This window comes from Psittacula echo (assembly GCF_963264785.1).
Source record: "Psittacula echo genome assembly, chromosome: 22".
Lineage (NCBI taxonomy): Eukaryota > Metazoa > Chordata > Aves > Psittaciformes > Psittacidae > Psittacula > Psittacula echo.
The window spans coordinates 880,609-896,650 of record NC_137758.1 but is presented as its reverse complement, the minus strand read 5'-3'; the positions used below and the strand labels follow the sequence as shown (position 1 = coordinate 896,650).

The window sequence follows — 16,042 nt, the reverse complement described above, 5'->3', positions numbered from 1 at the left end:
ATAGCGGATGGCACATAGCATGTGCAGCAGTCAGGTTGGATGGGGCTTGGAGCAAGCTGCTGTAGTGGAAGGTGTCCCTGCCTGTGGCAAGGGTTGGGACTGGATGAGTTTTAAGGTCCCTTCCAACCCAAACCACTCTGATTCTATGATTCTTTAGTCTCTTCTTCCCATGGCTGTAGAGGTTGTGTCAGAGAGGGGATGTACTGACATACACCGAGTGTGATGGACCCCACAGAGGCTGTTTGCACCTTAGGACCTGGTCAAACCCAGGAGAAAGGGCTGCATTTGGGTTTCTCAGGGTCACAGACACAGGCAGGTCGGGCAGAATGGCCTTGCAGAGGTCTCAAATCCAACCTCCTGCTTAAGCCAGAAGAGGTGATGGGCAAGGTCCAGTGGCTGGAGGTGGGATCACCGGTGCTTTCGGGCACCCCGGGCCCAAACTGCAGCAGGATGCTCTGACCATCTGCTACCCTCTGCTGGTTACTGCTCCCTGTGCATGGGCACAGCCTGGTGCCGGACAACAGCACCCAAGTGTTGCCCAGCTCCCTTTTGAGGCAGCAGAGCCACATGGCCCCCAGCAGCATCCATCCCTTGCTGCTGCCAGCATGGAGGGGCTGTGAGACCCAAACCTGCCTCTGAAGAGATGAACCAGAGGACTGGCTCGTGGCTGAGCACCCTGCAGCCTGGAGGCTGGTGGTGATGGAACCCATTGAATAGAATCAGAGAATCCCAGACTGGTTTGGGTTGAAAAGGACCCAAAAGCTCATCCAGTTCCAACCCCTGCCACAGGCACCTTCCACTGGAGCAGCTTGCTCCAAGCCCCTGTGTCCAACCTGGCCTTGAACACTGCCAGGGATGGGGCAGCCACAGCTTCTCTGGGCACCCTGTGCCAGCGCCTCAGCACCCTCACAGGGAAGAGCTTCTGTCTTAGATCCAACCTGAACTTCCCCTGTTTCAGTTTGAACCCATCACCCCTTGTCCTATCACTCCAATCCCTGATGAAGAGTCCCTCCCCAGCATCCTTGTAGGCCCCCTTCAGACACTGGAAGCTGCTCTGAGGTCTCCACGCAGCTTCTCTTCTCCAGGCTGAACAGCCCCAACTTTCTCAGCCTGTCTTCATACAGGAGCTGCTCCAGCCCCTGAGCATCCTCATGGCCTCTTCTGGACTTGCTCCAACAGCTCCATGTCCTTATGCTGAGGGTGCCAGAACTGCACCCAGTGCTGCATGTGGGGTCTCATGAGAGCGGAGCTGAGGGGCAGGATCACCGGAGGAGGCTAGAGAGGCAGTGAGCAGCAGATCTGGAACTGGATTTGGGTTTGGGGGGATTTGGCAGCCCTTGGCTTTCCTGGAGGGGAAGGAGATTGGTCTGGTTGGGCAACCAAAGTGCCCATGGACATTGCAGCTCGCTGGAGCAATTCTGGGAGCACCAATCCTGAAACTTCTCACCTCAGCATCCCTGAAGCTGAGCTTTACCCGGGTGTGGGAAAGCAGCCTCGGATGCTCCTTTGGAGCATGGGGGGAACCCGCACTTCTGCTCTGCTCCGCTTCTCCCGGGCTCCCTGGGGTGCTCATGGTGGCACCCGGGGCTGTGCTGCAGGGATGGAGAGGGCTGCGAGGGAGCCAGAGCCACCTGACGTCAGGAAACGGGGTGTCCTGGGACACCGGGATCTCCGCCAGCGCGGTGAGGTTGGCCCCGGGGAGCACGAACCAGTTCTGGCTGCGGCAGGCGCTGCCCTGCCCTCTTAATGAGGGATAATGAGGCGCAGCTCAAGGCGCTGCAGACGTTTCCCCCGGCCACGCCGGCTGCAGGGACCGGGGTGATGGAGGGGCTGGAGCAGGAGCGGCTGCACCCCCCGGGGGGTGATGCGGGAGCCAGGGGCGCTGCCAGCCCCATGCAGTGATTTGTTCCCGTTGGCTGGGCCAACGGGCCCCCAGCGCCAGAGCAGGCAGTGAACCTCATCCGCTTTGGCAGCCTCGGATGTCCCCACCGTGACCCTCGGTGCCAGGCGCTGGCACAAGAACAGAGGAGCTGCGGTGGCCGGAACGGGAACGAGATGGGCCGGAAAGGAGCCAGGGTTTTGCTGCAGGGGAGGGCGGACACCGGCGGGACCGCGCCGGGCGCTGCATCCCCCTGCGCAGCTCACACGAGAGATGCTGATCCCTGCTGAGGGCTTCAGATCCCTGTCCCAGGGAATGCGGGGAGTGGGAGATCTGCTGCTGAGGGCTGGGGCAGCACCCTTGGGTGCAGGGCTAGGTGGGTGCCGAGAGCTGTCCCCATTGCAGCCTGAACTGCACCCCCAACAGCTTGCACTGCACCCCAACAGCCTGCACTGCACCCCCAACAGCTGGTACTGCACCCAACAGCCTGCACTGCACCCCCAACAGCTTGCACTGTACCCCAACAGCTTGCACTGCACCCCACGCCCGGGCTGCCATGCAGTGCCCCAGCCCCAGCCCCAGCCCCTGCAGTGCAGCTCCATCCCCACCTGCTGCCGGTTCACACGAGGCCCTCGGGGCACCCCGAAAGCTCCTCCCGGTGCCGCGGGGCCGCCTGGGCCTGGCCGGGCTTCGCCTGGGCGTTGTGGGTGCCTGCGCCGCAGGAGGGGCCAGGCGAGGCGGCAGGAATGCGAGTGGGAAGCAGCCGGGCAAGTAGCGACAGCTCCTGGGGCGCGCGGTGCCGGGATCCCACACACTGCGCAGCGCTGGGAGCAGAGCCCCGGCAACAGGGCTGGGGCCGGCAATGGGGCTCCCCGCCGCGCACCCCCTCTGAGTGCCGGTGGCGAGTGCCCCGCGGGCACCTCGTGGGGTCCTGGGACGCGCGGCTCTGACGTGGAGTGGTTGGAGACCCACGGGCGGGTGATGCCTGGGCGCTGAGGGACCCGGGGGCTGAGGAGCCGCTATGACCCCCGAGAAGGTGCTGAGGGAGGGGGTGCTGGAGAAGCGCAGCGGGGGGCTGCTGCAGCTCTGGAAGAAGAAGCGCTGCTTGCTGACGGAGAAGGGGCTGCAGCTCTTCGAGCCCAAGGGCTCGCGGCGCAAGGAGCTGAGCTTCGCCCGCATGAAGGCGGTGGAGTGCGTGGAGTGGAAGGAGCGGCACATCTACTTCACCGTGGTGATGGACGACAGCCACGAGATCGACTTCCGCTGCGCGCAGGAGGACCCGGGCTGGAACGCCGCGATCACCATGGGCCTCGTCCGCTTCAAGAACCAGCAGGCGATCCAGGTCGTCCGCGCCCGGCACAGCTGCCGAGCAGGTACAGGACCCCTTGCACCATGGGGCGGGGGGCAGGACCCACCGGAGGTCCCATCTCTGAGTGGTTCAGTGATTCCCCATGGGAATCACAGAGGGGGTCCCATGGATGGGAATGGGTCAGCTCGGTGGTGGTCCTGTGTTCCCCCTCTCTGCCCTTTGCATCCCCCATTGGATTTCACCTCCACGCATCACTGCAGAGGGACTTTCTAACACTCCCCCTCTGTCTGGGGTGGCCTCAAGGGGCATGGGGCCCTTTGCCATCTTGCACATGGGGTGATGGTGAGGACTGTGGCTGGTTCCCCTCCCCAGCCTCCCTCGGGGCTGGATCCGTGTCCCAGCACTGGCCAGGTGGGTGACAAGCTCCATCTCTCCGCAGTGGTGCACTTCGACGCAGCCCCGGTGGGACAGCCCGTGGACATGCAGCATCCCAAGAGCAGGATGGAGATGGCCCTCAGCTCGGCAGGCAGTGGGGACAATGGGATCCGTATGGGCAAGTGAGGCCACCGCTGTCTGTGGCCAGGGGATGGGGATGGTGGCCCTGGGGACACCAGTGTGGGTGCTGAATCCCCTTGTCCTGGGGCAGGACAGCAGCATCACGGGAGCTGGGCTGGTGCAGCTGCAGGCATCCAGCCACATCCCCTTGGCACGATGGGGTGAAAGACACAGTCGGTGCCACCATCATGGGCTCCGGACATGGCAGGAGGTGACATCCCTGCCTGGGGCCCCTCCAGCCCTCAGCTGACATGGCCAGGACCTTGGTGACCTGATGGGGACCCCCAGGCCTCTCCTGCAGGACAGGGGAGGGATGAGGTTGAGCCCGATGGTAGCGGGGTGATGGTGAGCTCTGCCCAAATGCCAGTGACACTGGGACAGATGGACGTGGCCAGGGACATGGATCCCCCTTAGCCCTCACGTTGAGAAGGGGCTGCAGAGCTGCTGCTGCAGCAGGGACCCCTCTGGGCACTGTATCTGATGGCACGGTGATGTGGCCATGCTGCTGGACACTGTACTACCCTGAGCTGTCCTCAGGCTGGTGGAGGACGCTGGGGAAGGCAATGGGGACCCCGATTCCTTGTACCAAAAATGTCCCCAAACAGGACCTTCTGCTGCTTACCCTGGTGTTGCTTTGATCTGTGGGACCCTGCAGGGCATGGGAGAGCACAAATCCTGCACAGAGCCTCGCTGGTCGTTGGCATCCCCCTAAAGCTTCCAGCATCCCATAGCTGGGCTCCAAAGCCCCCCATCCCTACCCGAGCCTCTCTGGTCACCCATCCCACTGCGGCTGTGTCCCAGGGGATTCTCACGGTGGTTTGTGGGCAGGCGACCCGGGAGCAGCCCGCCTGGCTCTGCAGGGATGGGGATGGCTCTGCCCCGACAGGCAGCGCAGACGCGAGCGCCTGGAGCCACCGGCGCTGCACAAGCCGGAGCCTGAGCCCCAGCGCCGCGGCCGGAGGCGCTGCGGATCCTCCTGCCGGGATGCGTGGGAATCGCAGAGCGGAGCATCCCGGCCCCAGCCCGGCCCCAGCGCCAGACCCCCCCGCCAGACCCACCGGGACCCATGGGGGCACCTCAGGGCGGCTGTGGGGAGGGACGGTGGCGGGGCCAGAGCTCCCTGTGCAGGGTCAGGATCACACCGGCTCTTCCTGGGCAGTTGGGAATGAGCATTTTGATGGTTTTCCACTCAAGGAATACCAAACCTGGGCTTCAGAGCTTCATTTGCTGAGGCATCGCCCTGCTTGTGACTGGGTGCAAGCTGGGGGGTGCAGATGAATCCGGATCTAAACCCTGCACATCCTGGTGCTGCGGCAGGTACAGAGGGACCGAAACACGGTGGGTTCCAGGGATGGTGGAACCTGGGGCCCTGCCCGTAGGAAACACCCTGGGCATGGAGCTGTGTATGGAGCAGCCCCCAGGCCTGGTCCCCACACGCATTTCAGGAGGGAGTGGGTTTATCGGTGGATGGGGGGATGCTCACACAGCATTCCCAAGGCCCCCCCATCTCTGTCCTGGGGGGTCTTGTAAATCCCCAGTGCCAGAGCCGGGGATTCAGTGATGCTCATTCAAAGCCCTGCAAACACCCAGGGGTGGGGAGCACGCAGTGCAAGGGGTTTTCTGAGTTCTTCTGCATTTCGAGCTACTTTTGGATGCTCTGATTCCTTGTTTTCGACCTTTCTACTCTCCCACTCACTGTGAATAGAGGTTGTCTGTTTTCCAAGTGCCAGCGAGGAACTGGGGAAGAAAACAGTCGAGATGGGTGTGCGTAATGGAGGAAGAAGGACAGAAAGAACAAGGCAAATCCCAGTTCAGATTGGGCATAGGGAAAGCCAAGATTTTCCACCCCCATCCTAATCTCCTCATCTCTCTGCAGACCAACAGAGCCCCTGCCTGTACCACGTGTTCCTGCAGGATTGGGAATGTCCTGTGTGCAGACACCCGGATCTGGTGGATGGACGGGTGGCTTCACAGCCTGACCCTGGGAGCAGGGGCCAGGGGTGGGCGCTGAGCACCTGAGGTGCAGTTTGGCTTCACCTCTCAGGACTCAATAGTTGATGCTGAGGAAAAGGTCACCCCAGAGCAGGGGCAGAGCTTGGTTCATCCCCCAGCACCCAGCACCGGGATGAGGCCCAGTGCTGATGGGTGGAATTGAGCAAATGGGGTGATTTTACCCAAGGGAAAACATCCTGCAGGCAGGAAAGCAACGTGGGGAAGGCAAGTGTGGGGGGAGAAGGGTGCTGGGAGCATTGCAGGAGGCCCAGCACGGTGAAGGTATTTTTAGTTGACTCTTTGCATAGATACAAAGGAGCTCACAGAGGGCTTCCAGAGAAGGGAGAGGATGCATGGGAAGCGTTTTAATGCCCCTGGAGATGGGGAAGCTGAGGCATGGCAGGGGTTGTTCGGCAGCACCTCCCCAGCACACTGGCTCCAGGGTACCCCTGTGCTGGGTGCTGAGCCCCAGAGCAGAGCAAGGTTCCCCGGCGCTGCCCAAGTGCAAAGGCAGGAGCCTGTAAATCCGGCTCTGCTGCTGCCAGCACAGCGGTGCCCCGGCTCCATCCATCACCTCCCCACCACTGCCGGTGCTGGGGCTGCCCTGTGCCGCCCACTGGCACCCTTTGTGCCGCACCATGGGGGTGAATGTGGGTGCAGAGGTGCTTGCTCCAAGCCCCTGTGTCCAACCTGGCCTTGAACACTGCCAGGGATGGGGCAGCCACAGCTTCTCTGGGCACCCTGGGCCAGCGCCTCAGCACCCTCACAGGGAAGAGCTCCTGCCTTAGATCCAACCTGAACTTCTCCTGTTTCAATCTGAACCCATTACCCCTTGTCCTGTCACTACAGTCCCTGATGAAGAGCCCCTCTCCAGCATCCTTGTAGCCCCCTTCAGACACTGGAAGCTGCTCTGAGGTCTCCACGCAGCTTCTCTTCTCCAGCCCCAATGCCCTGGTGATGGCTCAGCCGAGCCCTGCAGCAAAAGGGATGCTGAGGTGCGTTGAGTATCTCAGAGACAGATGGGAGGGCCTGGAAATACCCTGAAAATGTCCTAAACCCCCTGAAAAAGTGTCTAAAAAGGCCTGAAATTTGGAGTTATTGGAATAGTCTCTTTTTCTCCATGAAATATTTTGCCTTAGCCTGGAAACCAGCCTGGGTTTTAGGATATTTAAACTGGCATCACTGTTCAACCGTGTCAGTCCATTGACAGCGACTGAATATCCTCCTCTTGTTTTATCAGAGTTGACAAGATCAGTGTTGAGAAGGTTTCACGTGTCACTTGGCAAAACCATGGAGAGCTGGAATCCTTCCGTGGGTGCTCAGCTCCATTGGAATAATATCTTTCCACTATCCCAAAGTAGGTAATTCCTCCTGATTTAATAAAGACTTTACTTCCTGCCAGCAGCATGAGGCAGGGAACCCTTTATGCTGGGGTTCATAAAGAGCCCCCTTGCTTTGAGAGGCCCCTCTTCAGCTTTGGCCCCTTCTCAAACATTTTGAGTCTCCCCAAAGCATTCAAGGAAAACCAACTTTTCCCTCAATATTCCCAGAAGTGGAAGGTTTGTCTCCCATTGTCCTGGTTTGGAATGTCACTGGGGTTGATGAGAGGAGGACCAGGGCAAGCCCAGGATGGGTGGGATGGCTCCAGGGCCTTGGGGAGGGAGAGGAATCCCTCCAGCATTGCTGCAAGCCTGCTTCTGCATGGAAATAGGCTTCATATGGAGCAAGCAACCTGATCCCGTGTGTCAGATACCTTCTGAGGTTGGAGGCCCAACACCAGGGACCGTTGCAGCTCCAGTGCAGCTCGACCTGAAGCTGGAGGAAAGCCACGGCAGCCCCTGCTGTGCTTGTGGGGCTGATGCCCAACAGTGAGGAAGCACCAACATCTTCCAGGGACTCAGCATGTCCAGAGGGAGAGGGGAACTGCTCATATCCATCTAAACACGTGCTGGGTTGCCCACTTGTAAAAGGCTGAACACAGGTGATCTGTAGGACCACTGGGACCTATAGGGACAAGTGGGATGTCCTTGGGGACTTGGTCCTGGGTGGGTCTGTGCTCCCCATACATTTCTCTATTGGTATCACCCCCTCCATGGCATCCCATGGGGAACCACTTGAATTGATGGGAGGATATTGCTTTGCTTTGGATTTGGCCTCAGCACTGGTCTGCCCCATGGTTTCCAGCCTGCCCCCTTCCTGCCTGCCAGCAGCTCCGGGGGGGTGCCTATAGCCTCGGATGGCACCTAATGAAACAGCCCTCATCTTGAGGCAGCTGATGGTGGTTTCTGAGCTGGGGATGGAGACCCAAGACATCCTCATCATCCCGTCAGCTGGAGAGGAGGGATGGGGAGATCCTGGGCTCCTGCTGCTGGCCCCCCATGGCAGCACCCGTGCTCTGAAACTGATGATGAAGCCCTGAATCCAGGGGTCCTGCTGCCCGATCCCTCTCCTGCCCTTTCCTCCTCCTCACTCCAGGTCCCAGCAGAGGAAGAAACCTGAGACTGGAGCAAATGGCATCTGAAGCAGCCCGGTCCCTGGTCAGGTCCCCGGGGCACGGCTGTGGGGAATGCAGCGCCTTTGTCACCGGCTAAATTTGGCTCCTCTGTGCTCCGAAAACAATCCCAAGGCAGCTGGGAGGAAAGATGCTGGAGGCCTGGCCCCGCGGGGCTGTTGCCTTATAAAGGTCTAACGGGGCTGTTATAAAGCCTCCTCCTTGGGGCTGGGAGCAGATCCACTGCGCTGGGAGCTGGGGAAGTGTCCTTGGAGGGGGCCCTGAGGAGAGTGGGCACAGGGGGGGTCTCCTGGGCTTGCTGGGATGTGACTGGTGCGGGTCTAACACGATGGGACTGTCACAGCCACTGTGTTCATCACCTGCCTCGCTCCAGGCTGGGGGCTGCTGCATCCCAGGGCACAGCTCCCATCGCGGTGCCCAGGCACAGGGAAGGAGCTGGGAAAGTGGCTCTGCAGGACAGGGACAGTGCCTGGTCCCCTCCATGGCAGCGACCCCGCACACGCAGCTGCGTGTCTGTGACCATAATAGCCCCTGGATTAAAATGCCGGGCATTGTCCCTGCTGGGATGGGAATTGTTTGCTCCTAAACTTGCCCCTAAAAATATCCCCGGGAACAGGTGTGGGCTGCGAAGGGACACGGGGAGTGGGGCTTTGTGGGGTGCAGGGGGGCGAGACAGCAGCTTTGGTGCTGCTTTTTGGGAATTCCATGGGGAAAACATCACGGCTTGTGAGGGGTGGGAGTTGCTTGAGCATCCCAAAGCGTGGTGCTGCGCTGGGTGAGCCTGGATGCTCCTGGCCCCCCCCAAAGTGGGGTCTGCCCCATCCTTGGTCCCAACTGATCATCTGGATGCAACCTATGCCCCCATGGCAGTTCATTGCCCTGCTCCAGAGGGTCCAGGGATATCACTCCATGGGGATATCACTGTGATTGCAGCACTGCAGAGCATGTGTGCTCCATAGTGCATGGGGTCAGCACCACCCCAGGCTGCTCACCCCCCCCCCCATTTTCTGAAAGGAAAAAGGACAAGAAATAAAAGAAGCATAAAACCAAGGAGATTTTCTCCAAAGAAAGCTCAGAGCAGGGTTTGGGGCTCATGGTTTTGCCTCCTGGCACAGAGAGGGCTTTTTCCAGCCACTCTGATGCTGGTGTACATGGGAGAGGAGCAAGGCAGACGTGCCATGAAGAGCACATGTGTATGGTGCATCATGGTCATGTCTGTGTGCTCACACCCAACACGCGTGTAAGGCATCGGGCAGCCAGACCGGGGCGATTCACAAGCCCAGGATCCCCAGCTCACACCGGGGTCACGCGTGCCCCAGCACACGCGTGTGCCAGGCGTGCTCCTGCGGGTGCAGGTGTGTGCAGCCCGTTCGAGGCGTGCCGGCGCCTGCAGCCAACGCGAGCACACGCGGGGGGCTCGGGGCTATTTTTACCGGCCACTCGCAGCCCGGCTGCGGTTCAACACTGCCCCTTCCACCGCCCGCCCCGGCACTGCGCGGCGCTCCCCGGGCCAGGCATCACCTCCCTCTGCGCAGCACCCAGGTAAGGCTCTGCCAGCCCCGGCTGCGCCGGTGGGGACGCGGGCGCGAGTGCGGGTCCATGCGGATGCCTCTGAGGTTGCTCAGATGTTTTCTGTGCTGTTGGAGAGAGGCTGGGAGAGGCGCGATGGGAAAAGGCTGCTGAAAGCCCCAGTGTGGGAGCTGCTCGGGGAGCATTTGCCCACTTAACCCAGCCTGAGTCTCTCTAGGAGGTGAGGATCAAGGCAGTGTGCTCGTGGAATGCCTCTGGCTCCTGAGGTGCGGGAGGACGTCAGGATTGGTGGTGGTTGGATTTATGGTGCTGTTTCTTGTAAAGTTTTCCATGGTCTAATGGTTTAATGAGATTTTCAAGCTTTTCATGGCTGGGGGTGGACAAATAGTGCAGAATAAACTCGTCCAGGTCCTCTTGTCCCCTTCAGAGAATAAAGTCTCCTGTGGATGCTCGAGATCCAGCTGGAGCCCAAAAGTCCCTGCGCAAGGCTGCTGGGGATGTCTCACGGTCCTGGCTGTCCCTTGGGAAACCAATTTAGAGCTATTTGGCCCTAAAAATCAATTGACCTTGGTAGAGGTCGCCGGAGTGAGGGGTGGTGTGGGTCCCACCTTCCAGGGATGCCGGGCTGTGCTCCAACAGGGAATGCTGGAGACGCTGAGAGGCTTTGCCCAGTCCCAGAGAGCCCAAAGGCTTCTCTGCCTCCGCAGGGACAAACTGGAGCGAGCAGCTGAGACCTGACCCACTCAACACACCAGGGTCAGGCGAGAGGAGCCGCCTTCCCTGGGTGTGCTCCTGTTGTCCCCCCAGACCCCTCCGGACAGGCTCCGGCTGCACCCGACTGATGTGGCTTTTGGGATATTTTCCATGTAAATCCAGGGCAGGCTCTGGGGGAGATGATTTCTGCTGGGATCTTATGGCACTTCCCACACAAACTCCATTCCTTCAGGCTGTGGCAATGGGGGGGCATGGGGACAGGACAGCGACAAGTGGATGGGGCCAGGATGTGCAGTGGGATTTGCTTGGCAAAGGCTCCATGTGTCTGGGAGCAGCTGTTGGAAACCAGAACTGTTCCTTTTTCTTCCCCTCAGCAGGAATTTTTGCGGTTCCAAACTGAGTGGGATGCAAAGAGATTAAAGCAAAAAAATCCAAGGAAAAGGACTAAATCCATCACTGGAAAATGCTGTTTCTGTCTGAAATGCAGGATCAGTTTGTTTCTCCTGGTTGGAAGGAGGAAAAGACTGAATTGGTGGGCTTTTCCCCCCCACTTTTCTATCACTTAGGCTTACACAGTGCCTCGGCTTCTTGGCATGGGAAGGAAGTGCTGGAGGCAGTGCTGGGAAGCAGTGCAGTTGGGAATGCTGGAGGCAGAGCTAGAAGCAGTGCAGTTGGGAATGCTGGGAAGCAGGGCAGTTGGGAATGCTGGGTGCAGTGCTGGGAAGCAGTGCAGTTGGGAATGCTGAGTGCAGTGCTGGGAAGCAGTGCAGTTGGGAATGCTGGGAAGCAGAGCAGTTGGAAGCAGCTGCCAGGGCATAGGATTACTCAGGACATTTAAACCATGAGCCCGTGCGTGTTTTGCCAGCGCCACGGCTGCCGAAGGGATCCGCTCAGCCGCTTCCCTGTGACGCTTTGCCCTTTGCTCTGTCACTCCTGAGATGGATTTTGGCTCCAGCACCCTTGTGGTTGCCAATGGGGAGCTGTAGGATGGGATGCTCCAAGCTCACATGGTGCAGGGACCCCTCATTTCTCCTGCTCTTTCCATCCACGCTCGCCTCCATCCCCTCGCCCTGAGCCGGGGTGGGTGATGGAGTCCATGTGGGAGCAGCTCCGTGCTTGGGAAAACCCCTAAGGAGCAGAGACCAAGTCCTGCAGGGCCGGCTGGAGGCAGGTTGGAGCTTGCCTGCAATGAGCTTGCCCCAGAGCACGGTGGTTGTCTTGGTGCTTCCCAGCGGGATGGAGTCGCTTCCCTCCGCTGACAGCGCGGGGCAGCACCGGCCCTCAGGAGATCTCGCTGCCACCGTGCTCTGCGCTTGGGTGGATTCAGGATTTGCTCCTTTGTTTCAGCGTCTTTCCCTTTTTTGGTACGTTTTGCTTTTCCCTGCAGGTGAACAGCTCGACTCCGCAATGCCAGAGCCGTAAGTAGCACCGCTTCCCCTGGGATTCCATCAGATCCTGGCCTGGCCACAGCCTGCTTGTGCTGGCTGAGCGTGCCCGTGTTTGGAAGGGTTCAGCCGGGAGACCAGCCCGTGCTCAAGACCTCTGTGTATTCCCATTGCAAAAACTTATCTTTAAATCAAATTCAGTAGTGATTTCAATGTCCAATTCCAAGCTTTTATAGATCCCAACATAGGGATCCGGGGTGGGCACCAACTGCTTTGCTGTGAGGCTCTTTGTAGCAGCACATCATGCAGGTAGAACCTATTCCCTGGGATGAACAGAAGGGAGAAACCTCCCTGCAGAGCTTTCACTGAGCAATGACATGGAGATGCCCCAGCCCTGCAAACCTGAGCAGGATCCAAGTATCTGAAAGGGGCTTATAAGGATGCTGGGGAGGGACTCTTCACTAGGGACTGTAGTGATAGGACAAGGGGTAATGGGCTCCAACTTAAACAGGGGAAGTTTAGATGGGATCTAAGGAGGAAGTTCTTTACTGTGAGGGCGGTGAGGCACTCGAATGGGTTGCCCAGGGAAGTTGTGAATGCTCCATCCATGGCAGTGTTCAAGGCCAGGTTGGACAGAGCCTTGGGTGCCATGGTTTAGTGTGGGGTGTCCCTGGCCATGGCAGGGGGGTTGGAACTGGATGATCTTAAGGTCCTTTCCAACCCTGACTATTCTATGATTCTATGGTTCTACCCTGTGTGCCAGTCCCAGCCCCATGAATGAGGGTGTCGTGGCCTGAACTGCAGGGACTGAGCTGAGGCTGGCACCATGGGCACAGCAGCCACATTTGAATGGCATTTTGGCTTTCTGAGCAGTGGCCCTGAGCAGGGGCTTGGAACCGGATGAGCTTTAAGATCCCTTCCAACACAAACTAGGCTGGGATTCTGTGATTCTCTATCCCCTCTTTTTGACTCTTACCCACTGATGCCCTGTTCTCTTCTCTTGCTCCTTATTGCTCCTTCCTGAACGCACGCCTGCCTGCAGGGAGGTAAGTGCTTCTCCTTTCGGGAGCCATCCCGATGCTGCTCTGCGTTTGCTGTGAGCTTGTTGTCAAAGTTTGTTGTTCCTTTCTCCCCTCCCCTTTCCCCTAGAGAAAATCCAAGATCACAGCCTCACGCAAGCTCTTGTTGAAGGTGAGTCCTGAGGCTTGGAAACTCCCTGGGGTGTAACTTGCTGGGGAAAAGGAGCTGGGGTTGGGTGTGTGGTCGGGGGGACAGCCGAAGAATGGGCCTTGGGGAGCAGCTCCCAGTCCCACCTCTTGTCTTCCCAAAAGTCCTCACTCATGTGGGCTTTGTGGTCCATGCACTAAACAAACCTCCCCTTTGCTGAGGTGGGGAGAGACTCTGACGCCTTCAGCTCTAAAGCCTCAGACCTCGTGTTTGTGCACCAGCAGCTCTGCAGCATCAGCTTGGGAGCTCCCCGGGTTGTGGCTTGGGAGAACCATTTGGTGCCCCAGCAGAGCAAACCCATGCAGAGAAAGTGCTGACATCAGCACCCATCGGGACCACCACCCCATGGTGCCTCCGGCCATGCCGCTGCCTGCACCTTCGGGGCCACCACACGAAAGGTGCAGCGGTTGTTTGATGTGTGCTGCAGCAGCACAGGGATCTGGGGAGGGCAGCTCCAGCAGGGATGGGGTTTGGAGGCAGACAGGCCTGTCCCGTCCTACAGACGATACGTGAGGATGCTCAGGGGGAACAGAGGAGCCCGTCTGTTCACACTTGTGCCATTTGCTTGTGCTTGTAGAGTCTGATGCTGGCAAAAGCGAAGGAGGAGTGGGATCAGGAGATTGTGGACAAGCAGGCAGAGAAGGAGAGGTACCTGTCTGAGCGGATCACACCGCTGCGCACCAGTGGGCTTTCCTTGAGCCAGCTCCAGGTATTTCTCAGGTCCGAGGGTGGAGCGAGGTCCTTGGGGGCATGGAGGGGCATCGCTCACTGCTCTCCTGTTGCGCTTGTCCCCCAGGACCTGTGCAGGGAGCTGCATGAGAAGGTTGAAATCGTGGATGAAGAGAGATATGACATCGAAGCGAAATGCAACCATAACACTCGGGAGGTAGGAGGCAGGATGGGCAGTTTGCTCCTGTGTTAACTCCCACCCAGATGGTAGCTTGGAATCTGTCATGGGCTTGGCTGAGCTTGGATGTGGGACGTGCACCAGGGTTATCTGAGGGCTGGTATTTGCTCTGCAAGACATCGCTGTGCCCAGGGTTCCTCAGGGAATTCCCACTGTCCACTGGGTCCACAGGCAACCTCCTCCTCTCCTGGTCACCCCTCGTGGGTCTGAGGGCTTCTTGTCATGGGACGTCTGCCCTGGGAGCAGGCTGGGAGCAGGCAATGACGGCAGCTCTGTGCTCAGGGGGACAGTGCCGTGCTGAGGGTGGTCCTCATGGCCGCAGGAGAGGCTCCGACCCCTCCATGTCAGCGGGGGCTCCTTCACACGAGGCAGGGGCGCGGTGACCTCCGGCTCCTGCTCCTTTCTCCAACGTGCAGATTAAAGACCTGAAAATCAAAGTGCTCGATCTCCGAGGGAAGTTCAAGAGACCCCCGCTGCGGCGCGTCCGTGTCTCTGCCGATGCCATGCTGAGGGCTCTGCTGGGCTCCAAGCACAAGGTGTCCATGGACCTGAGAGCCAACCTGAAGTCTGTCAAGAAGGAGGACACGGAGAAGGTGGGTGACTCTTTGAGAGGCCAGAGATGGAGGCACCTCCTAGGGATGCTCTTGCCCTTCTCCAAGGTCCTTCATGGGTTGTTGTTCACTCTTTGTAACCTCAGAAATAGCACAGGGAAGTCGTTGTGAAGATGAGCTCATGGCAGGACATTGCAGGACCACATGGGAGCAGTTTGACTGCGCCAGGTACCTGGTGGATGATATCAAGTGAGATTTAGGGCTGTGTCCATGGTACTCTTCCCTCCCAGAGCATGTGGGGTCTTTCAGCTGGGGCCGCCTTGGCATGTCTTTCAAGCTGCACTTGCAGAGAGTTTGGTCTTTGGTCTTGTAGGGAGCCAGGAGAGCTCCTGTTCGGTGCAATCATGCCCAGAAAACACTTGGGAAATTCCCAAACCCAGATTAGATAAGGCAGAGCCAGCCCAGCAAGCGCATTTGGCTTGAGATGTGTGGCCCACTCCGCACCAGCTTTGCAGAGATGCGAGAGAGGGAAGTCTCTAGCAGAGACAGAGAACGATGCCCAAACCTGCCTGGGGTGTGCAGGCACCCAATGGCAAGAGCCCTTTCCTAGGGCCTCCCTGCAAAGGTTTGGTCCCAGCTCAGCGGATCAGATGAAATCTCCATTTTCAACTGATTTTCCTGACTTTTCCTGTTCTCATGTAGCACACCTCAGCCCTTTGCATAGAGAACGGTGTTCACAGCCCTCCGCGCCAGGCGGTGAATAGATCTGAGCTTAGTTTAGATGTCGTGAGATGATTTTGGGGCACGGTTTGTAATCTGTGGATGCTTGTGGGTTGGCAGAGCAGACACTTGGGCATGTTCCCAGAGAACACGTGGCAGAGCTGGGACCGATGGAGAGGGTGCTTGCAACAGGGCAGCCACCTTCCCTATGCTGCTTGGGGCCGAGGGCTCTGTGCGGTGGGCTGGGACAGTGTGGGGCTGCTGGACACCCCATCCATGGCCACTGCCACCCCCGTCCCTGCAGGAGCGCCCCGTGGAAGTGGGTGACTGGCGCAAGAACGTGGAGGCCATGTCGGGGATGGAGGGGCGGAAGAAGATGTTTGATGCTGCCAAGTCCCCCACAGGCCAGTGAGAGGTAGGGTACTGGTTCTCCTCCCCCTATATCACTTCCCCGTGCTCCCTGCAGCACCCCTGGCCTGTGACTGTGACCAAACACACACAGAAACCATCACCGCTCGTTACAGAAAAGACATCACAGGCCCCGTTCCCACCCCATGCTGGGGATGGGAGACTGCCATAGAATCATAGAATCATGGAATGGTTTGGGTTGAAGGGACCTTAAAGCTCCTCCAGCTCCAACCCCTGCCACAGGCAGGGACCCCTTCCACTGGAGCAGCTTGCTCCAAGCCCCTGTGTCCAACCTGGCCTTGAACACTGCCAGGGATGGGGCAGCCACAGCTTCTCTGGGCACCCTGGGCCAG

The 16,042-nt window shown here is 59.0% G+C and overlaps 2 protein-coding genes across 2 annotated transcripts; both read left to right on the top strand.

The window, feature by feature from the left end:
• Positions 1-2,900: 2,900 nt before the first annotated feature.
• PHLDA3 (pleckstrin homology like domain family A member 3) lies at positions 2,901-3,749 on the top strand (the record flags this gene model as incomplete). Its single annotated transcript, XM_080632858.1, has 2 exons — positions 2,901-3,252; positions 3,628-3,749. The coding sequence occupies 2 exons, from the start codon at positions 2,901-2,903 to the stop codon at positions 3,747-3,749; spliced, it is 474 nt and encodes a 157-aa protein (XP_080488984.1).
• A 9,282-nt stretch (positions 3,750-13,031) lies between these two features.
• TNNI1 (troponin I1, slow skeletal type) lies at positions 13,032-15,693 on the top strand (the record flags this gene model as incomplete). Its single annotated transcript, XM_080632756.1, has 5 exons — positions 13,032-13,067; positions 13,681-13,812; positions 13,900-13,989; positions 14,427-14,603; positions 15,586-15,693. The coding sequence occupies exons 2-5, from the start codon at positions 13,687-13,689 to the stop codon at positions 15,691-15,693; spliced, it is 501 nt and encodes a 166-aa protein (XP_080488882.1). The 5' UTR covers positions 13,032-13,067; positions 13,681-13,686.
• Positions 15,694-16,042: the final 349 nt, after the last annotated feature.